This window comes from Hemiscyllium ocellatum, chromosome 14, assembly GCF_020745735.1.
Source record: "Hemiscyllium ocellatum isolate sHemOce1 chromosome 14, sHemOce1.pat.X.cur, whole genome shotgun sequence".
Taxonomy (NCBI): domain Eukaryota; kingdom Metazoa; phylum Chordata; class Chondrichthyes; order Orectolobiformes; family Hemiscylliidae; genus Hemiscyllium; species Hemiscyllium ocellatum.
In genome coordinates, this window is record NC_083414.1 from 73,657,779 (window position 1) to 73,679,868 (window position 22,090).

The following is a 22,090-nucleotide window of genomic DNA, read 5'->3' on the forward strand; positions in this document are numbered from 1 at the left end:
TCCCATCACTATGCTCACCTCTCACTCACTATACCTTCCCTCCCAGTACAATCCCTCCGTCACATTACCCCCCATAAAACACTCCACCCTTCCTCCCTACCACTCTCTCCTCCCTCTGAACACCGTCTCCTCCCTCATTACACTCTCCCCTCCCTCTTGACCTCCTCCACTCCTTTAGTACAACCCTCCTCTCCCTCATTATACTCTCCCTGCTCTCCCTCCTGACACCCTCCCCTCCCTCAGAATATCTCAGATTAGGGGATATAGCTCAGAATAAAGGATTACCCATTTTAGACAGATGACTTGTCTTTATTAGCCGAGGCATAGAGTGGGGGAGGTGACGCTGGAACTGTATAAAATGCTTGTTCAGCCATAGCTAGAGTATTGTATGCAGTTCTGAAATCCATGTTACAGGAGGAATGTGAGAGCTCTGGAGACAGTGCGGAGAGATTTACCAGGATGTTGCCTGGCCTTTGGAGTTTCAGTTATGAAGAGAGATTGGACAGACTGGGCTTTTGTTCCTTAGACCAGGGGCGATTGAGAGGGGACGTGTCTGAGATGTGTGAAGTTCTGAGGATCAGCGATCGCGTAGAAACCTTTCCCACTTAATGAAGGGATCATTGACCGGGGGGCACAGAGTTAAGGTCGGGGCAGAAGGTTTCGAGGAGACGGGAAGAAAGGTTTTCTCACCCAGAGGGCGATGGGAATCTGGAGCTCACTGCCTCTAAGGGTGGCAGAGGCAGCAATCCTCGTAATACTGAAACATTTAGATGTGCACTTGTGATTCCAAGGCAAACAGGCCTATGGGCCAGATGTTGGAGAATGGGATTAGAATAGATAGGTGGTTGTTTTTGATCAGTGCGGATGTGATGGGCCGAAGGGCCTTTTTCTGTGCTGTAGACCTCTATAATACTTCTGACAATATAGTATTTGTAGCACCTGTAACTGCACTGTATTTTTTTAGATTAGATTACTTACAGTGTGGAAACAGGCCCTTCGGCCCAACAAGTCCACACCGACCCGCCGAAGCGCAACCCACCCATACCCCTACATTTACCCCTTACCTAACACTACGGGCAATTTAGCATGGCCAATTCACCTGACCCGCACATCTTTGGACTGTGGGAGGAAACTGGAGCACCCGGAGGAAACCCACACAGACACGGGGAGGACGTGCAAACTCCACACAGAGAGTCGCCTGAGGTGGGAATTGAACCCGGGTCTCAGGCGCTGTGAGACAGCAGTGCTAACCACTGTGCCACCCACACCCACTATTTACAGTGCATATGTCTGTAGCATTTGTAACACCTAGAGAGACAGCTTAAAGCAGCGAACAGTGTGCTATTCAGTAACTAAAGGTGGCACGCCAGGGGACCGAGGGTGCAGCAATCTGCCCTCTCTGTCCCAAAATCTGCCAACCTGCTGAGTCCGGCTATACAAACACTGGCCACTCAGCCACAGAAGCGACAGTTGCTGCGTTGATTCTGAGTTCACAGGTTAACCTGTTTATTTCAGTAACGTACCGAAATTGTCACTGGCCTAGTAATCCAGAAGGAGAAAGTGAGGACTGCAGATGCTGGATTCCTGAAGAAGAGCTTATGCCCGAAACGTCGATTCTCCTGCTCCTTGGATGCTGCCTGACCTGCTGCGCTTTTCCAGCAACACATTTTTCAGCTGGTAGTCCAGAACCCTAGTCCATGAAAATGGCTTCAAAACCCACTTTGGCAGACTGGAAGATTTGAATGCAAGAAAGATCTGGAATAAAAAAGCTAGTCTAACAACGACTGTGTGACGATTGTTGAATATAAATCCATCTGATTCACCAATGTCTGGTCTGGCTGTTATGTGACTCCAGACCCATAGCAATGCGGTTGAGTCTTTCTTGCCCTCTGGGCAGTTGGGGATGGGAAATAAATGTGGTCTAACCCCATGAACAAGTGAAAATAAAGGAGCTCCAACAGTACATTGTATGTCTCATTGGAGCTTTCTCTTTGTAAATATCCTATTGCCTTCCCTGTATTGACTTTAACCTTGGTTTGTGCTTCTGCTGACAACCTCCTGCCTGGGATTTGTATGCACCTAGCACATTTCGAAGCGTGTGAAAAGCTGACCTATGAAGAAAGCAGAGGACGGATTTGATGTGGTCAAGACGATAATAGAATGTTGAGAATACCTCACAGAGGGGCATAGCCCAGAATGCCCAAATCTGGCAGTGACAGTGTAGCTCCCTAAATTGCTGAGAGACTTCCTTCAAACAGGAGTAACACCAAGGGGCTTCAGCTACACACACACACACACACACACACACACACACACCCCCAAAAAAATGCGACTGACAGATCATTGATTCAGAATGGGTCAAAAGGGAGTTCAACGAATGGGATTGATTTAAGGCTAGTGGGGCTGCAGAGAACCACGAAACTCACATTTGCCACAGCAGATTGGTTAATGGTGCAAATCAGTCTATTTAAAAGGCGTGAGGATGTGCAGAGCAGGTTAGTGAGTCTTAGGAGAGAGAGAGAGAGGAAGGAGTGAGGAAAATGTCAGAATGTGAAGAGCTGTTTAGTGAGTTAGTAAGCGTGTGGAGACAGTTTTACTCGAGAGGTGAGGATCCGGAATGTACTGACTGAGAGTGTGGTGGAGGCAGGTTCAAGGGAGAATTGGATAATTATCTGAAAAGAATTATGGTGGGGAGGCAGGAGAATGGTACTAGATGAATTCCTCATTCAGAGAGCCAAAAAAAAAGATTACAGTGGGCCGAAATGCCTTCCTGTTTGCTGCAGTTACAAATCATGGAAAGATGATGGGTTTCCTTGCCCAATGTGTAATTTTGATGTATTTCGATCTCCAGGGAAACCCAAGATTTTAATGATAACTTTTATTGAGACTGAAAAGAGCAAGGAAATGAGGCTGTGTGAGCTGTTGCCTGTGAGACAGGCCCACAAGCCTGACTGTGTGTGTGTGTGTGTGTGTGCTTGAACACAGTGCAATGGGATCGGCGAGGAGCCCCATGATAGACTACCACGTTCTGTGCTGGTTGTCATTCTCCAACCTGCATGCACACTGTTTGTGATGACATCAAATCTGACTCTCGAAACAAAACCTGACTTTTCTCTTTCTTTCCTTCGCCAGTCAGAAATTGGGTTTGGCAAACTGGAAACCTATATCAAGCTGGATAAACTAGGAGAGGTAAGCAAAACTGTCCCCATGTCATTGACTGATTTAAGACAGAGGGTTCCTGATGAAGGGCTTTTGCCCGAAACGTCGATTTTCCTGCTCCTCGGATGCGGCCTGACCTGCTGTGCTCTTCCAGCACCACGAATCCCGAATCTGATTTGCAGCATCTGTTTTTCCCTGCCTGATTTAAGACAGAGGCAGATCCGTTTGTGATCGGAAAGGGATCAGAGTTTATGGGGGGCAGTCAGGAGAATGGGATTGAGAAATGTATCAGCCATGATCGAGTGGTGGAACAGACGTGATGGGCCGAATGTCCTAATTCTCCCCCACTATCTTAGGGTCAGCAGTCAGGGGCTGTGATTTCCTTCTCACCCTAATTTCACTTTGGTTCTTGTCTTCCCATTACTTGCTAATTTAGTCTTTTTCTTCAACAAAGATTTCATTTGTGGTTGGAATAACTTGCCATTTGCTGACCTGTGAACTCATCACTGTATACTTTCAGTGTGCTTTACTCAGCTTCCCCTTTTCCCTCCTCCCATAAAACCTCCCCCTTTGCCCTCTGTGCTTTTTGCCCCTTCTTTTACCCTCTTAAGATTTTTCGGCTGTATGCTGGGAAGATTGAGCCCATCGAACTTGGTTCCTGTTCCGCTCTACCCCTTTCCCTGTACCAGGCTGTACCAGGCTGAGTCAGTCCTGGTATTGGACTGAGTCCTGTCGCAATTTTTTGACCAGCTTCACCCCATCGCTCAGATCACCAATGGCCATCTTGGATAGTGCTGCTTGTCTTTCTCCTGTCTCAGATGCTGGAGAAAAGTGTGGTGCTGGAAAAGCACAGCAGGTCAGGCAGCATCCCAGGAGCAGGAGAATAGATGTTTCGGGCATAAGCCCTTCATCAGCAACATTTCCTGATGACAGGCTTATGCCCGAAACATTGACTCTCCTGCTCCTCGGATGCTGCCTGACCTGCTGTGCTTTCCCAGCACCACACTTTCTCCTGCCTCAGAGTGCTGCTGTGAAAAACAGTCTGGTGTATGTGAGCCCAGAGTCTGCACTCTTCTAGATTACAAGAAATTCAACAGCTTTTTGTTTTGTTGCAAGGGAATGGGTCTGGGTGGTTTATGCTTCAGAGGGTCAGTGTGGACTTGTAGGGCCCAGGGGCCTGTTTCCACACTGTAGGGATTCTATGATCCAATCAGTGTATCATCACAACATTCACAGCGTTTCATTCATCAATAATGCTGTGATATTGCCTGTTGGAGCTCTCAGTGAACTGTCTGTCACGCCTCACGGTTTGTAACGTTTCAGGTCGTGTGTCTTTATTTCATCCGTGTTGCTTGCTTTCATGGTGAAATACCCAGAGCATTGAAACATTCCCCTGTACCACTGTGTGGTCAGGCTGGTGTCGAGTTGTCTGTGCTGTTTGGTCACACCCTGACATCTGCCTTATTTCCAGGGCACATACGCCACCGTTTTCAAAGGCAGGAGTAAGCTGACAGATAACCTGGTTGCACTAAAAGAGATCCGCTTAGAACATGAGGAGGGGGCACCCTGCACAGCCATTCGAGAAGGTAGGAACGCACTCTGAGAGAGGAGGGTTCTGGCTCTGTTCGTTCGACACGAAGTGACAAGGTGGGCTCCTGATCCGCCTGCTGGACAATAATAGCTGAGTTGTCATTCTGCCCACAACGCTGCTGAAGACATGTACAGATTGGTTCCGGTTCTATCCTTCATTTGGTGGCTCTCTGGTACCTGCTCTCCCTTCACTCCAGCACGGATGGAGTCATACAGCGTGGAAACCCTTCAGCCCAACTCATCTGTGTCAACGGAGCTTCCAAACCTAAACTGGCTCCATTTGCCTGTGTTTGGGCCCCTCAACCTTTCACATTCATGTACCTGCCAAAATGCCTGTAATTGTATCTGCATCCATTCTTATTCATTTGACCTACCCACCACCCTCTGTGTCAACAAGCTGCCCCTCAGGTCCCTTTGAAATCTTTTTCCACTCACCTTAAAAATATGCCCCCCCTTGTTTGAGCTCCCCTACCCAAGGGAGTCCCCTTATCTGTGCCTCTCATGATTTTATGAGCCTCTATGAAGTCACCCTTCAACCTCCCACGCTCCTGTGAAAACGTCACAGCCAATCCAGTCTCTTCTTATTCAAACCCTCCAGTCCTGGCAACAAACTGGTAAACCTTTTCTGAACCCTCGCAAATTTAATAACATCCTTCCTATAGCAGGGTGACCAGAACTGTACACAGTATTCCAAAAGTGGCCTCACCAATGTCCCGTACAGTTGCAACATGTCATCCCAACTCAATGGTCTGAACAATGAAGGTAAGCATGCCATCTTGTTTATCTGTGACGCACTTTCAGATGACTATGTACCTGAACCCCTAGGTCTCTCTGTTTGACGACATTCCCCCAGGGCCTTATCATTAACTGTGCGAGTCCTGCCCTTGTCTGTTTTACTAAAATGCAGCGCCTTGCTTTCTGGCACAGTTAACCCTTCTCAGTCCAGAGCATTCTTGATAGCTCTCCCGGCCTGAGTGCCGTGCTCCCACAGAGCTGATTGGAAACCTGGGACAGCGAAAGGGAGGTCTTTAGACTGAAGTGGTCTGTGTTTGTACTGAGAACCACCCATGAAATCTTGACAGGGGTTAATAATGGCTTTGGGAAGAAGGTATGGGTAGGGAGACATCTCGGGAATGTCAGATTCTTGCTTCTTACTTGGTGGAAGTGAAGTATTCAATAAGTTTGAGGTACCATGAAATACTGAGCCAAATACCTCTGCGAGTCTTTCCAGAAACCATTGAGGGTGAGATGTGACATGTCAATATTTGTATTGTGGCTTTAGAAGCAAGGGATTGGAGTAGTAACAAACCTGAGGCATTTTCTTTGAGAGTTTTGTGCTGAGTCTTTACCTGTGGATATCCCAAGGATAGAAAAGGGAGAAGGTGTAATAGTAGGAATGTTTAAACCAATCCTTCATGCGGGTGGGGAGGTGCAGACACAGCCTATCAGAGGAACTGACAAAAATAGACTGGAAGCAGAGGCTAGCGGGGAAGACAGTAGAGCAAAAATGGCAGGAGTTTGTGGGTATAATTGAGGACACTGCACAGAGGTTCATCCCCAAGAAAAGAAAGATTATCCGGGGAGGGATTAGACAGCCATGGCTGACAAAGGAAGTCAGGAAATGTATTAAAGAAAATGAGAGATCCTATAAAGTGGCCAAGAGCACTGGGAAATCAGAAGATTGGGAAGGCTACAAAAACAAACAGAGGATAACAAAGAGAGTAATAAGGAAGGAGAGGATCAAATATGAAGGTAGTATTAGAAATGATAGTAAAAGTTTCTTTCAATACATAAGAAACAAATGACAGGCAAAAGTAGACATTGGGCCACTTCAAACTGATGCTGGAAGCCTAATGATGGGAGATAAGGAAATAGCAGGAGAACTTAACAAGTACTTTGCGTCAGTTTTCACAGTGGAAGACATGAGTAATATCCCAACAATTAAAGGGAGTCAGAGGGCTGAGTTGAGTATGGTTGCCGTTACAAAAGAGAAAGTGCTAGAAAAGCTAAAAGGTCTTAAAATTGATAAATCTCCTGGCCCCGATGGGATACATCCTAGAGTTCTGAGAGAGGTGGCTGAGGAAATAGCGGAGGCATTGGTTGAGATCTTTCAAGAGTCACTGGAGTCAGGGAAAGTCCCGGATGATTGGAAGATCGCTGTTGTAACCCCCTTGTTCAAGAAAGGATCAAGACAAAAGATGGAAAATTATAGGCCAATTAGCCTAAACTCGGTTGTTGGTAAAATTCTAGAATCCATCATTAAGGATGAGGTTTCTAAATTCTTGGAAGAGCAGAGTCTGATTAGAACAAGTCAACATGGATTTAGTAAGGGGAGGTCATGCCTGACAAACCTGTTGGAATTCTTTGAAGAGGTGACAAGTAGGTTAGACCAGGGAAACCCAGTGGATGTGGTCTATCTAGACTTCAAAAAAGCCTTTGATAAGGTGCCACACGGGAGGCTGCTGAGCAAGGTGAGGGCCCATGGTGTTCGAGGTAAGCTACTGGTATGGATTGAGGGTTGGCAGTCTGACAGAAGGCGGAGAGTTGGGATAAAAGGTTCTTTTTTGGAATGGCAGTCGGTGATAAGCGGTGTCCCGCAGGGTTCAGTGTTGGGGCCACAGCTGTTCACATTATATATTAATGATCTGGATGAAGGGACTGGGGACATTCTAGTGAAGTTTGCCGATGATACGAAGTTAGGTGGACAGGCAGGTAGTACTGAGGAAGTGGGGAGGCTGCAGAAGGATCTAGACAGTTTGGGAGAGTGGTCCAGGAAATGGCTGATGGAATTCAACGTGAGCAAGTGCGAGGTCTTGCACTTTGGCAAAAAGAATAAAAGTATAGACTACTTTCTAAACGGCGAGAAAATTCGTAAAGCCAAAGTACAAAGGGATCTGGGAGTGCTAGTCGAGGATTCTGTAAAGGTAAACATGCAGGTTGAGTCCGTGATTAAGAAAGCGAATGCAATGTTATCACTTATCTCAAGAGGGTTGGAATATAAAAGCACTGTTGTGCTACTGAGACTTTATAAAGCTCTGGTTAGGCCCCATTTGGAGTATTGTGTCCAGTTTTGGTCCCCACACCTCAGGAAGGACATACTGGCACTGGAACGTGTCCAGCGGAGATTCACACGGATAATCCCTGGAATGGTTGGTCTAACATATGAGGAACGGCTGAGGATCCTGGGATTGTATTCATTGGAGTTTAGAAGATTAAGGGGAGACTTAATAGAAACTTACAAGATGATACATGACTTGGAAAGGGTGGATGCTAGGAAATTGTTTCTGTTAGGTGAGGGGACTAGGACCCGTGGACACAGCCTTAAAATTAGAGGGGGTCAATTCAGGACAGAAATGCGGAGATATTTCTTCAGCCAGAGAGTGGTGGGCCTGTGGAATTCATTGCCGCAGAGTGCAGTGGAGGCCGGGACGCTAAATGTCTTCAAGGCAGAAATTGATAAATTCTTGATGTCTCGAGGAATTAAGGGCTACGGGGAGAATGCGGGTAAGGGGAGTTGAAATGCCCATCAGCCATGATTGAATGGCGGAGTGGACTCGATGGGCCGAATGGCCTTACTTCCACTCCTCTGTCTTATGGTCTGATGGTTTCTTCTCAACCTCTCAAGTCTAAATGCCCTGATCTACCCTCTATGAAGTCCAGACCTTTGGGTGTGGATACACAAGCACGGAATTTCAGAATTGTGACCCAGCAACACCGAAGAAACAGCAAAATATTTCCAAGCCAGGGATGTTGAATGGCTCGGAGGGGAACGTGCAGGGGGGGTGGTTTTCCCATGTATCTACTGCCCTCTAAAAGGAGGGACAGAATGCAAACAAGTGTGTCATATATGGCATGAGAGATGATCGAACTGGCCAGTGCTCAGTTAATTCGTTTGTGTCCCCTTCCAGATTGAATGAAAGTCAAACCAAAGTCCCTCTCAGTTGAATATGATTAGATAAGATTAACTACAGTGTGGAAACAGGCTCTTCGGCCTAACCAGTCCACACTGACCCTCCGAAGAGTAACCCACCCAGACCCATTTCCCTCTGACTAATGCATCTAACACTACGGGCAATTTAGCATGGCCAATTCACCTGACCTGCACATCTTTGGACTGTGGGAGGAAACCGGAGCACCCAGAGGAAACCCACGCAGACACGGGGAGAATGTGCAAACTCCACACAGTCAGTTGCCCGAGGTGGGAATTGAACCCGGGCCCCTGGTGCTGTGAGGCAGCAGTGCTAACCACTGAGCCACCGTGCTGCCCCTAATATCTATTTTCAATTTATATCAATTTTGAAGAACAGCAGGAGAGCTGTGCCCTGTGTCCTGGCTCCCAGTTTTCCCTCACCAGGCATCTAACATCAGACAGCCCGGTCATTCACACATCATTGTTGCTGGGATCCTGCTGTGTACAAATTCTGCGCCAACATGACTACACTTCAGAAATAGCTGATTTAATTTTATTACTGTCCCATGTACCGAGATAGTCAGAAGTATTGTTTTGCATGTTATTCAGGCAAATCATATCTTACAGAAGTACATCAGGGTAATAGAACAGACTACAGAGTGTAGTGTTACAGTTACAGAGAAGGTGCAGAGATAAAATGTCTCTCATATCCATTCATAAGGCTGGTGACAGTGGGGAAGAAGCTGTTCTTGAATCTGTTGGTTTGCTTTTTCAAATATTATCTTTTCTGCTTGATGGAAGAAGGTGACAGAGCGTATAACCCTCGCACAGAGCGTATAACCGCAGTGGGAGGGATCTCTGATGATGTGGGTTGCTTCCCCAAAGCAGCAGGAAGTTAATGGATGGCAAGTTGTTTTTTTGTGATAGACCAGGCTGCGTTCATGACTCCTAATTTCCTGTGGTCTAGGGCAGAGCAGTTGCCATAGCAATCTGAGCTGCATCCGGATAGGATGTTTTCTATGGTGCATCTATAAGAGTTGGTTAAGTCCGTGTTCACCACCCGGAATTTCCTTAGTCTTCTGAGGAAGTTGAGGTATTGGTGTGCTTTCTTGCCCACAGCACTGACGTGGATAGACCAGGACATTTCTTTGGCTGTGGGGTGCCTCTGGGATTTGATGGTGCTGTCCTATCCAAATGCAAGCTTCCGTCGCCTCTAGAAGCTGTCCTGGGGTGGGTTTTCCTCGCACAGAGTGTGCCCTGTGATGGGATGGTCCCTCTCGAGCTCAGTTTGCACTGAAGGACAGAGAGGACTACCCCACTGAGCTGTCTTCAGATTACAAGGTGGAGTGAAGGAGGCAGGCTGGGGCAAGGGAGTGTTCAGTGTCTGTGACTATGCCCCCATTCATTTCAATGTTGAGACCAGAGTGGAGATGCGACGTGGACAATGAATTTCGAGTGACCAAACTCAGAGGAGATGGACAGATAGTTAAGAGGAGGGATGTGGAGTCACGTATGACAGTTCAGAGGTCAGGAATCAGAAATGAGAGGCAGCCCGATTTGAGAGGCTCATTTTGGGTGGAACACCCAGAGACTGGGTAAGCTTGTTGTGTGAAGACTGACTCCAATCTTTCTGATTGCAGTGTCCTTACTGAAGGAACTCAAACACGCCAACATTGTGACGCTACATGATATCATCCACACTGAGAAATCATTAACACTGGTCTTCGAATACTTGGTAAGAGAATGTCAGTCTTCCCATTACTGCTAGCCCCCAAACACTGTCTCCCACCTGCTCCTACCACCACACCCACCCCACCATCTCCCCAGACACTACTATAATCTGATCTGATCCCTTCCACACCAACAGATCTACATGAGGTATAGTGAGGCAGTGATTCTTTTTGATCCTTTCCACACCAACAGATCTCCACCAGGGACAGTGACACATTGATTCACTCTGATCCCTTCCACGCTAACAGTTCTCTGTCAGGGACAGTGGACAGTGATCCACGCTGATGCCTTCCACACCAACGGATCTCCATCAGGGACAATAACATACTGATCCACCCTGTACCAACAGATTTCTAAAAGGGACAGTGACAGTGAGAAGGTGATCTGCTCTAATCCCCTCAGCACCAACAGATCACCATCAGGGAAAAGAGGCAGTGATCCACTCTGATCCCCTCTAACACCAACAGATTTCCATCAGGGACAGAGACATACTGATCCACCCTGGCCCACGTCGCACCAACAGATCTCTGTCAGGAACAGTGTCTCTGCGATGCATTCTGTATCAATAGATCTCTCTTGTGGGCCACTGACTGTGTGATCCACTCTGACCCACTAGACAAGAACAGATCTCGGTGTGGAACAGTGATTCTGTGATCCTGTCCTCAAATGGACATTGTCCCTGGCTCCAGATGCTTTCTGTCCATCTGACCAGTAGGGCAGCTAGTAGGGGCAGCTAGTAGGGGCAGCTAGTAGGGGCAGCCAGTAGGGGCAGGGGTCTGACACAGTTTGATAAGGGTTGGCACAATTTTGGACAGGACAGTGCTTCCACACAGTATCCCTGAGACCTGCAGGGAGCCTGGGATCACTCTGTAGGAGAGTCAACCAGTTAATTCGGCATCCTTCCCATTCTCGCTCCTGACCTGCTGCTTCTGCTGTCCATGCTCGTATAATATCTCTCACTATTCTTTTCATTTTACCTTCCCACTTTTGGAATCACATCCTGTTATCCCAGGTCCATGCCATTAATGGAGAAATTCACCGGCTGCAGACATTCACCAAACATCCCGGGACAGCATCTTCCAAACCCTTCTTCCTCTGGAAGAACAAGGCAATAAATACAAGGGAATGCCACCCCCAATATTTGCTTGTCTCTGGTCACCCTTGAGAAGGTGGTGGGTGCTGCGTTCTTGCAGTCCACAGGCTGCGGGTTGACCCTTAGGGAGGGGATTTCAGGATTTTGACCCAACAACTGTGAATGTCAATCCTTTTCCAAGTTAGAATGGTGAGTGCCCTGGAGGGGAACTTGGAGATAGTCATGTTCACATGGATCTGCTTTCTAGATGGAAGTGGGTCATGGGTTAGGAAGGTGCTGTCTGAGGAACTTTGGTGAGTTGCTGTAGCTGTTATGTTCTGACAATCTGATTTTTTTTTTCTAATCCTCCATCATTAAGCCTTAACCTTCCCAACAAAAAGACGTTTGAGTTGCCGGAGTGACTGTCTTTTGAATATCTTAGTATATTATATCCACTGTTCCCACTTATCCACCCAGCTTTTTACATCTTTAAAAACACAATTTTAGCCAGTTTCCTGTTGTAAAGCTGTGTTGACTCTGCCATCTATTTCAAATGCTTTGCTATTATTTCCTCACAAATAGATCGCTATATTTCCTCCTCAGTGTCTAATGCCAGGATAGCTGGCCTGTAACCCTCTGTTTCTACCTTCAAACTTCCTTCAAAAGTGGGGTTACATTCACTAACATCTGGTCCATTGGGACAGCTGCAGAATCCTGGAATTCTAGGAATTGGTGCTAACCTGCTGAACTTTAATACACTTTACCTCAAAAGTTCATCCAGCTCCTCGACACCACTTGATTTGACCTCTCCCAGCTGCACTCTCCGTCACATCCTTACGTTTCCACTGTACACACACACAGACACACACACGCTCACACACACATACTCTCACACACACACACACACACGCACACAGACACACATGCTCACACACACACATGCACACACAGACACACGCACATACAGACACACAGACACACGCACATACAGACACAGACAGACACACAGACACATGCGCACACACTCACAGACAGACACACGCGCTCACACACCACATGCTCACACGCACATACAGACACACACATACAGACGCACACACATACAATTGCGCGCACACACAGACAGACACATGCACACACATACACATGTGCGCACACTCACAGACAGACACAGACACATACACATGTGCGCACACTCACAGACAGACACACACACACACATACACATGCACACACACTCACAGACACAGACACACACACATACACATGCGCGCACACTCACAGACACACACACGCCCACACACACTTGCTCTCACACACACACACACACATGCTCACACACACACATGCTCACACAGACACGCGCACATACAGACACACAGACAGATACACACACTCATACACATGCGCGCACACTCACAGACAGACACACACACGTACACATGCGCGCACACTCACAGACAGACACGCACACACACACACACATGCTCACACACACACATGCTCACACAGACACGTGCACATACAGACACACACAGACAGATACACACACACACGCGTGCACACTCACAGACAGCCACACACATGCTCACACACACATGCTCACACACACATGCTCACACAGACACGCACACATAAAGACACACACAGACAGACAGACACAAACACACATACACACACACGTGCGCGCACTCACAGACAGACACTTGCAGTGATTTGGCTCTGAGAATTGTCTGCTCTAATATTCACTGTTAACTCTGTTCCAGGACAGAGACCTGAAGCAGTATATGGATGACTGTGGGAACATAATGAACATGAACAATGTGAAGGTATGAAAATGGTTGCTCACACTCCCAGCTGCCTCAAAGTGTTTGTGCAAGTAGAAATTCTATTCTGAAAGAAAACCTTGTACGATTCTTTGATGGGATGGGGGGAGTGCTTTACTGCCCACTCTAAGTTGCCCCCTGAGAAGGTGGGGTGAGCTGGCTTCTTGAACTGCTGCAGTCCATATGCTGTGGGTTGACCCACAATACCATAAGGGAGGGAATTCCAGGATTTTGACCCAGGGAGACTGAAAGAATGGTGATATATTTCAGGATGGTGAGTGACTTGGAGGGGAGCATGCAGATGGTGGTGTGCCCATGAATCTGTTACCTTTATCCTTCTAGTGGGGAGTGGTTGTGGGTTTGGAAGGTGATGCCTAAGGATCTTTGGTGAATTTCAGCAGAGCACCTTGTAGGTGGTACACACTGCTGCTACTGAGCGTTGGTGGTGGAGGGGGTGAATACTTGTGAATGTGGTGCCAATTGAGTGGGGCTGCTTTGTCCTGGAGTGTTGTTGGAGCTGCGCCCATCCTGGCAAATGGGCAGTATTCCATCATGCTGCTGACCTGTGTCTTGTAGATGGTGAACAGAGTTTGGGGAGGGTAGGATATGGCAATCAGCAAGTGCTTTCCGAGCTAACGTGTGACCTGATGTCATGAGACTTCGTGAGGTCCGGAGATAACGTTAAGGTCTCTCTGGGCAACCCTTTGCCGACTATAGTGCACTGTGCCTCCACCTGTGCTGGGTCTGTCCTGCCACTGGGTCAGGACATATCCAGGGATGGTGATGGTGGCTTCTCATGCCACCCATTGAGTTCGGAGGGTCACTGGACCTAAAACATTATCTCAGATTTCTCTCCATCGATGCTGCCAAACCTGCTGAGCTTTTCCAGCAATTCAAAGTTTGTGAGAAGATTTGTAGCTTGGGTGCTCGTTGTTGTGATTCTGTTCGCCAAGCTGGGAGTTTTTGTTGCAAACATTTCATCCCCTGTCTAGGTGACATCATCAGTGCTTGGGAGCCTCCTGTGAAGCGCTTCTGTGCTGATTCCTCCGGCATTTATACTGGTTTGAATCTGCCGCTTCCGGTTGTCAGTTGCTGTCCGCTGCAGGGGCCGGTATATAGGATCTAGGTCGATGTGTCTGTTGACAGACTTTGTGGATGAGTGCCATGCTTCTAGGAATTCCCTGGCTGTTCTCTGTTTGGCCTGCCCTATAATAGTGGTGTTGTCCCAGTCGAATTCATGTTGTTTGGCATCTGAGTGTATGGCTACTAGGGATAGCTGGTCGTGTCGTTTCGTGGCTAGTTGGTGTTCATTGATGCGGGTTGTTAGCTATCTTCCTGTTTGTCCTATGTAGTGTTTTGTGCAGTCCTTGCATGGGACTATTATAGGGCAGGTCAAACAGAGAACAGCCAGGGAATTCCTAGAGGCATGGCACTCATCCACAAATTCTATCAACAGACACATCGACCTAGACCCTATATACCGGCCCCTGCAGCGGACAGCTACTGACAACCGGAAGCGGCAGCTTCAAACCAGCATAAATGCCGGAGGAATCAGCACAGAAGCGCTTCACAGGAGGCTCCCAAGCACTGAAGATGTCACCTAGAAAGGGGACGAAACATTTGCAACAAAAACTCCCAGCTTTTCCAGCAATTTCTGCTTTTGTTTGTGATTTCTGGGACATTGCAAGGTTTGACTTGATGAGGGTGTCAGGCTAGTGTTTGACTACTGTGTGAGGCAGCTGTCCATCAAATTGTCAAACCGCATCGTGGCTGGTTGAGCTCGGGTATTGCTTGCTCTGTTCAACTTGGTCCCAGTAAAAATACTGTGTTGTAGACTGAACTCCATCCTGGTGAGAGTTCTTTTCTCAGTGACTTATTCCAGAATCACACCACTTGACAGAAGCTGGTGATTAGCTTGGGCAGCATGACAACAACTCTGAAGAACAGCGCACCTCACGTTCTTTCAGAACATCCCGAAGGGTCTGTTTCCATGCTGTACATCTCTATGACTCTATGACGATCAGCCTCCCTGGAACTTAACCAATAGACCCCACAGTCTCAGTTCATGTTCCTCGACCATCCCTCTCTCCTCACTACACTCCGCCAGTTCTTTCATAAAGTGCTCACTGAGTGCTGGTTGATAATCCGAAGCAATCACATCCTTTCAAAGTCTCGTAGCAAAGAGCAGACACAGAACAAGTCCTGCAAAAAAAAACCAGAAGCTTCCTTAAAGTATTTCAATTCAATGAAACGTCTCTCTTTAATCCCAGTTTGGTGTATTGTCACTGTCCATCAGCCCATTGAGTCTGGTCCAACGTTCAATCATGGCTGATTGGGGTTGAGAAACCTTTCTCCTGCCTTCACCCCATGACCTTCAATCCCCATGACAATTAAGAATCTGTCTTAAGTCACTGACTCGGCCTCAATAGCTTCCTGCAACAATGGGTTGCACAGATTGACCCTCCCCCCTCAGGCTGAAGACATTCCTCCTCATCTCAGTCCTCATCCCTCCACTCAGCCCATGCTCTTGGGACCTTATCTCTATTAGTGGAAACATCTTCTCTGTGCTCACTCTATCCAGGCCTCTCAGCATCCCCCCTCTCTAAACTCAGAGCACAGAGCCAAGGGTCCTTGACTGCTCCTGATATGACAAGCCCTTCACCCCCAGAATCATTCTTGTAGTCCTCCTCTGGACCATATCCCACCAATGCCAGCAAGCCACATATGGGCACAAATATTCCAAGTGCGGCCTTACACAGCCTCATTAGAACATCTCTGCTCGTATATTCTAGACCTCTTGGAATTAATGCGAACGTGGCACTTAGGAAGGGAAAAGCAAACTGATCCTGCATGTTACCCTTGGAGAATCCTGAACTAGGACTCCCAACTTTGTGCTTCAGATTCCTGAAGCCTTACCCCATTTAGGAAAGCAGTTATAGAGTCAGAGAGATGTACAGCACGGGAACAGACACTTCAGTCTAACCGGTCCATGTCGACCAGATATCCCAACCCAATCTGGTCCTATTTGCCAACACTTGGCCCATATCCCTCCAAGCCCTTCCTATTCATATACCTCTTCAGATGCCTTTTAAATGTCGCAATTGTACCAGCCTCCACCACTTCCTCTGGCATCTCACTCCATACACATACCACCCTCTGTGCGAAAGACTTGCCCCTTAGGTCTCTTTTATATCTTTTCCCTCTCACCCTAAACCTCTGCCCTCTAGGTCTGGACTCCCCCCACCCCAGGAAAGAGACTTTGTCTATTTATCCTATCCATGCCCCATAAATACCTACAAACGTCACCCCTCAGCCTCTGACGCTCCGTGTAAAACAGCCCCAGCCTGTTCAACATCTCCCTTTAGCTCAAATCCTCCAACCCTGGCAACAGCCAATCTTTTCTAAGCCCTTTCAGGTTTCACAGCACCTTTCCGATAGGAAGGAGACCAGAATTGCACGCAATATTCCAACAGTGGCCTAACCAATATCCTGTACAGCTGCAACATCACCTCCCAACTCCTGTACTCAATACTCTGGCCAATAAAGGAAAGCATACCAAACGCCTTTTTCAATATCCTATCTGCCTACGACTCCACTTTCAAGGAGCTGTGAACGTGCACCCCAAGGTCTCTTTGTTCAGCAACACTCCCTAGGACCTTACCATTAAGTGTATAGGTCCTGCTAAGATTTGCTTTCCCAAAATGCAGCACCTTGCATTTATCTAAATTAAATTTCATCTGCCACTTCTCAGCCCATTGGTCCATCTAATCAAGATCCCATTGTAATCTGAGGTAACCTTCTTCGCTGTTCACTACATCTCCAATTTTGGTGTCATCTGCAAACTTACTAACTGTACCTGCTATGTTCACATCCAAGTCATTTATATAAAATGACGAAAAGTAGTGGACCCAGCACCGATCCTTGTAGCACTCCACTGGTCACAGGCCTCCAGTCTGAAAAACAGCCCTCTACTACCACCCTCTGTCTTCTACCTTTGAGCCAGTTCTGTATCCAAATGGCCAGTTCTCCCTGTATTCCATGAGATCTAACCTTGCTAACCAGTCTCCCATGGGGAACTTGTCAAACGCCTCACTGAAGTCCATATAGATCACGTTAACAGCTCTGCCCTCATCAATCCTCTTTGTTACTTCTTCAAACAACTCAATCAAGTTTGTGAGACACGATTTCCCAAGCACAAAGCCATGTTGACTATCCCTAATCAGTTCTTGCCTTTCCAAATACATGTACATCCTGTCCCTCAGGAATCCCTCCAACAACTTGCCCACCACCGAGGTCAGGCTCACTGGTCTATAGTTCCCTGGCTTGTCCTTTCCACTCTTCTTAAACAGTGGCACCACGTTAGCCAACCTCCAGTCTTCCGGCACCTCACCTGTGACTATCGATGATACAAATATCTCAGCAAGAGGCCCAGCAATCACTTCTCTAACTTCCCACAGAGTTCTCGGGTACACCTGATCAGGTCCTGGGGATTTATCCACCTTTATGCGTTTCAAGACATCCAGCACTTCCTCCTTTGCAATATGAACATATTGCAAGATGTCACCATCTATTTCCCTACAGTCTATATTTTCCATATCCTTTTCCACAGTAAATACTGACACAAAATACTCGTTTAGTATCTCCCCCATCTCCTGCGGCTGAACACTAAGGCTGCTTTGCTGATCTTTGAGGGGCCGTATTCACTCCCTAGTTACCCTTTTGTCCTTAATGTATTTGTAAAATCCCTTTAGACTTTCCTTACCCCTATTTGCCAACACTATCTCATGTCCCCTTTTTGCCCTCCTTATTTCCCTCTTACGTATACTCCTCCTGCCTTTATACTCTTCTAAGGATTCACTTGATCTATCCTGTCTGTACTTCACATATGCTTCCTTCTTTTGCTTAACCGAACCCTCAATTTCTTTCGTCATCCAGCATTCCCTATACCTACTAGCCTTCCCTTTCACCCTGACAGGAATATACTTTCTCTGGATTCTTGTTATCTCATTTCTGAAGGCTTCCCATTTTCCAGCCGTCCCTTTACCTGCAAACATCTGCCCCCAATCAGCTTTTGATAGTTCTTGCCTAATACCGTCAAAATTGGCCTTTCTCCAATTTAGATCTTCAACTTCTAGATCTGGTCTATCCTTTTCCATCATTATTTTAAAACTAATAGAATTATGGTCGCTGGCCCCAAAGTGCTCCTCCATTGACACCTCAGTCACCTGCCTTGCCTTATTTCCCAAGAGTAGGTCAAGTTTTGCACCTTCTCTACTAGGTACATCCACATACTGAATCAGAAAATTCTCTTGTACACATTTAAGAAATTCCTCTCCATCTAAACCTTTAACACTATGGCAGTCCCTGTCGATGTTTGGAAAGTTAAAATCCCCTACTATAACCACCCTATTATTCTTACAGATAGCTGAGTTCTCCTTACAAGTTTGTTTCTCAATTTTCCTCTGACTATTGGGGGGTCTATAATACAATCCCAATAAGGTGATCATCCCTTTCTTGTTTCTCAGTTCCACACAAATAACATTCCTGGATGTATTTCCTCCCTTTCTATCCTTCCTGTAGCATTTGTATTCTGGAACATTAAGCTGCCAGTCCTGCCCATCCCTGAGCCATGTTTCTGTAATTACTATGATACTCCAGTCCCATGTTCCTAACCATGCCCTGAGTTCATCTGCCTTCCCTGTTAGACCCCTTGCATTGAAGTAAATGCAGTTTAATTTATTAGTCCTATCTTGTCCCTGCCTGCCCTGACTGTTTGACTCACTTCTGTTCTCAGCTGTACCCGTCTCAGATCGATCTCTTTCCTCACTATCTCCCTGGGTCCCACCCCCCCACCTTACTAGTTTAAATCCTCCCGAGCAGCTCTAGCAAATCTCCCTGCCAGTATATTAGTCCCCTTCCAATTTAGGTGCAATCCGTCCTTCTTGTACAGGTCACTTCTAACCCAAAAGAGATTCCAATGATCCAAAAATGTGAATCCTTCTCCCATACACTAGCTCCTCAGCCATGCATTCATCTGCTCTATCCTCCTATTCCTGCCCTCACTAGCTTGTAGCACTGGGAGTAATCCAGATATTACTACCCTTGAGGACTTCCTTTCTAAATTTCTGCCTAATCTCCTTTCAGAATCCCAACCTTTTCCCTTCCAATGCCGTTGGTTCCAATGTGGACAATGACCTCCTGCTGGCCCCTCTCCCCCGTGAGAACATTCTGCACCCTCTCTGAGACATCCTTGATCCTGGCATCAGGAAAACAACACACCATTCTGCTTTTTCTCAGCTGGCCACAGAAACGTCTGTCTGTACCTCAGACTATAGAATCCCCGAACACAATTGATCTCTTGGAACCCCAACCTACACCTCGTTGCATTAGAGCCGGTCTCAATACCAGAAACTTGGCTGTTTGTGCTGCGTTCCCCTGAGAATCCATCACCCCCTACATTTTCCAAAACAGCATACCTGTTTGAAATGGGTATATCCACAAAAGACTCCTGCACTAGCTGCCTACCTCTCTTACCCTTCCTGGAGTTAACCCATCTATGTGACTGTATCTGAGACTTTCCCCCCTTCCTATAACTGCCATCCATCACATACTGTTGCTGTTACAAATTCCTCATCGCTTCTATCTGTCTCTCCAACCAATCCACTCGATCTGATAAGATTTGCATCCAACAGCATTTATGGCAGATATAATCCGCAGTAACCCTTAAACTCTCTTTAAACTCCCACATCTGACAAGAAGTACATATCACTGCAAAGGCCTGACCACATTCAAGGTAGTTAACTTAAGGGGTTTGATTGTCTCCTGAAACACTGTCTCTGGGAAACTCTTTCCCTGATGTGTCATAATGTTCCAAAGGTCAGACTACAGCTCAAAAACGCTGAGCCAGGAGTTCCTAAACATCCAACACTTGCTACAGATGTTGTCAATATGACCCACATCATGCAGTTACAACACAACACCTAGCCCTGCAACCCTATCTTATTTACTCAGTTCTAGACTTCTAATTTGTAACCTGTAAATATTTCCTATATTTACCATCAGTCTGAAAGGAACCCAAAATAGGTAGTCAAGATAGGGCCTGTTACCAACCAATGAACCGACAGCTTTCCTGTGATGTCACTAATGCGTTGGGCACTTGAACCTGAGCTTCAACATTTAGATTACTTACAGTGTGGAAACAGGCCCTTCGGCCCAACAAGTCCACACCGACCCACTGAAGCACAACCCACCCAGACCCATTCCCCTACACCTAACACTACGGGCAATTTAGCATGGCCAATTCACCTGACCTGCACATTTTTGGACTGTGGGAGGAAACCGGAGCACCCAAAGGAAACCCACGCAGACACAGGGAGAATGTGCAAACTCCACACAGTCAGTCGCCTGAGGCAGGAATTGAACCCGGGTCTCTGGCGCTGCGAGGCAGCAGTGCTAACCACTGTGCCACCGAGCCGCCCTTCCTGCAGGAATAAAACCTTACCAACTATGAGCCAAAAAACAAGCAAAAAGCACCTCTCATTCTCTGCACTGAATTCCCACATCACCTCTAAATTCTGCAAATTTATGCACTCACTCGAGATTTAATCTCTCTTTCCTGACTTGGTCATGCACTTTCAGCAGACTCTTTCTTAAATAAAGCTGAGGTGCGCGGAGATGACTCTCATTAATTAAGCTTCAATAGAAATTATCATTTTTGGAGGCCCTATCCAGGCTTAAGGTGATAGACTGATAAATGTCCCTCAGCCAGCTGAGTCAGCTATCTTATTAACCTCTTCAATAGATGTCGGAATTTTAAGCGTTTTAAGTGTAGAAAGAAAAGAAAGACATACCAGTTCTATTTCCAAAATGCCTCCAATTTCCCTCCAACAACCCATATACACATACTCAACAATTTATTATTCCAGTTGTAATTTCTCCTTTTGCTCCCTCTCTCTATTCACACTTTAGTGAGTTATCATTTGCTGTCCCTCCTCTTTTCCCAGTTCAGGCTGTTCTCTCTCTCTCTCTCTCTCGCTCTCTCTTTCTCTCTCTCTCTCTCTCTCTCTCTCTCTCTCTCTCTCTCCCCCTCTCCCTCTCTTTCTCTCTCTCTCTATCTGTCTCTCTCTCTCTCTATTCCCAGTTCAGAGTGTTGCATCACTGCCTCTCGGCGTTCTCAGTTCAGTGTATCGTCGCTCTCTCTATGTGTTGTCTCACTGTCAGTCTCTAATCCCACTTCAGCATGGTGTCACACTTTCTCCCTATTCCCAGTTCAGTGCATTGTCTCTCTCTGTCTCTTTCTCCCTATTCCCAGTTCAGTGTATTGTCTCTCTGTCTCTTTCTGTCTGTCTGTCTGTCTCTCTCTCTCTCTATTCCCAGTTCAGTGTGTTGTCACTCTGTCTCACTGTATTCCCGGTTCAGTGTATTTTCTCTCTGTCCTCACTTCAGTGTTGTCTCATTGTGTCTCTCTCTCTCCATTCCCAGTTCAGTCAGTTGTCTCTCTGACTTTGTCTATCCCTATTTCAGTATGTTGTTACTCTGTGTCTGCTTACTCCCTGTTCATTGTGTTGTTTGTCTGTCCCTGTGTATTCCAGTTTACTTTATCTCTATTCCTAGTTCAGCTCATTGTCACTCTCTCTCCCTATCCCCAGTTCAGCGTGTTGTCACTCTCTCTCCCTATCCCCAGTTCTGTGTGTTGTCACTGTCTCTTTCTATTCCTACTTTAGAATGTTGTCACTCTGTCTGTCTGTTCCAAAATCTGTGTGTTTGTCTCTCTGTCTTTCCCTATTTTCAGTTCAGTGTCAT

The 22,090-nt window shown here is 46.8% G+C and overlaps 1 protein-coding gene across 2 annotated transcripts in view; it reads left to right on the forward strand.

Annotated features, from left to right (window-relative positions):
* The window catches only part of LOC132822185 (cyclin-dependent kinase 17-like), a 638,730-nt gene that overhangs the window by 65,716 nt on the left and 550,924 nt on the right, over window positions 1-22,090 (forward strand). For both annotated transcript variants that reach the window (XM_060835260.1, XM_060835263.1), the window contains exons 5-8: window positions 3,133-3,189; window positions 4,631-4,745; window positions 10,300-10,394; window positions 13,229-13,291. In XM_060835260.1, coding sequence (XP_060691243.1) covers window positions 3,133-3,189; window positions 4,631-4,745; window positions 10,300-10,394; window positions 13,229-13,291 — 330 coding nt within the window. The remainder of the gene's footprint in view (window positions 1-3,132; window positions 3,190-4,630; window positions 4,746-10,299; window positions 10,395-13,228; window positions 13,292-22,090) is intronic.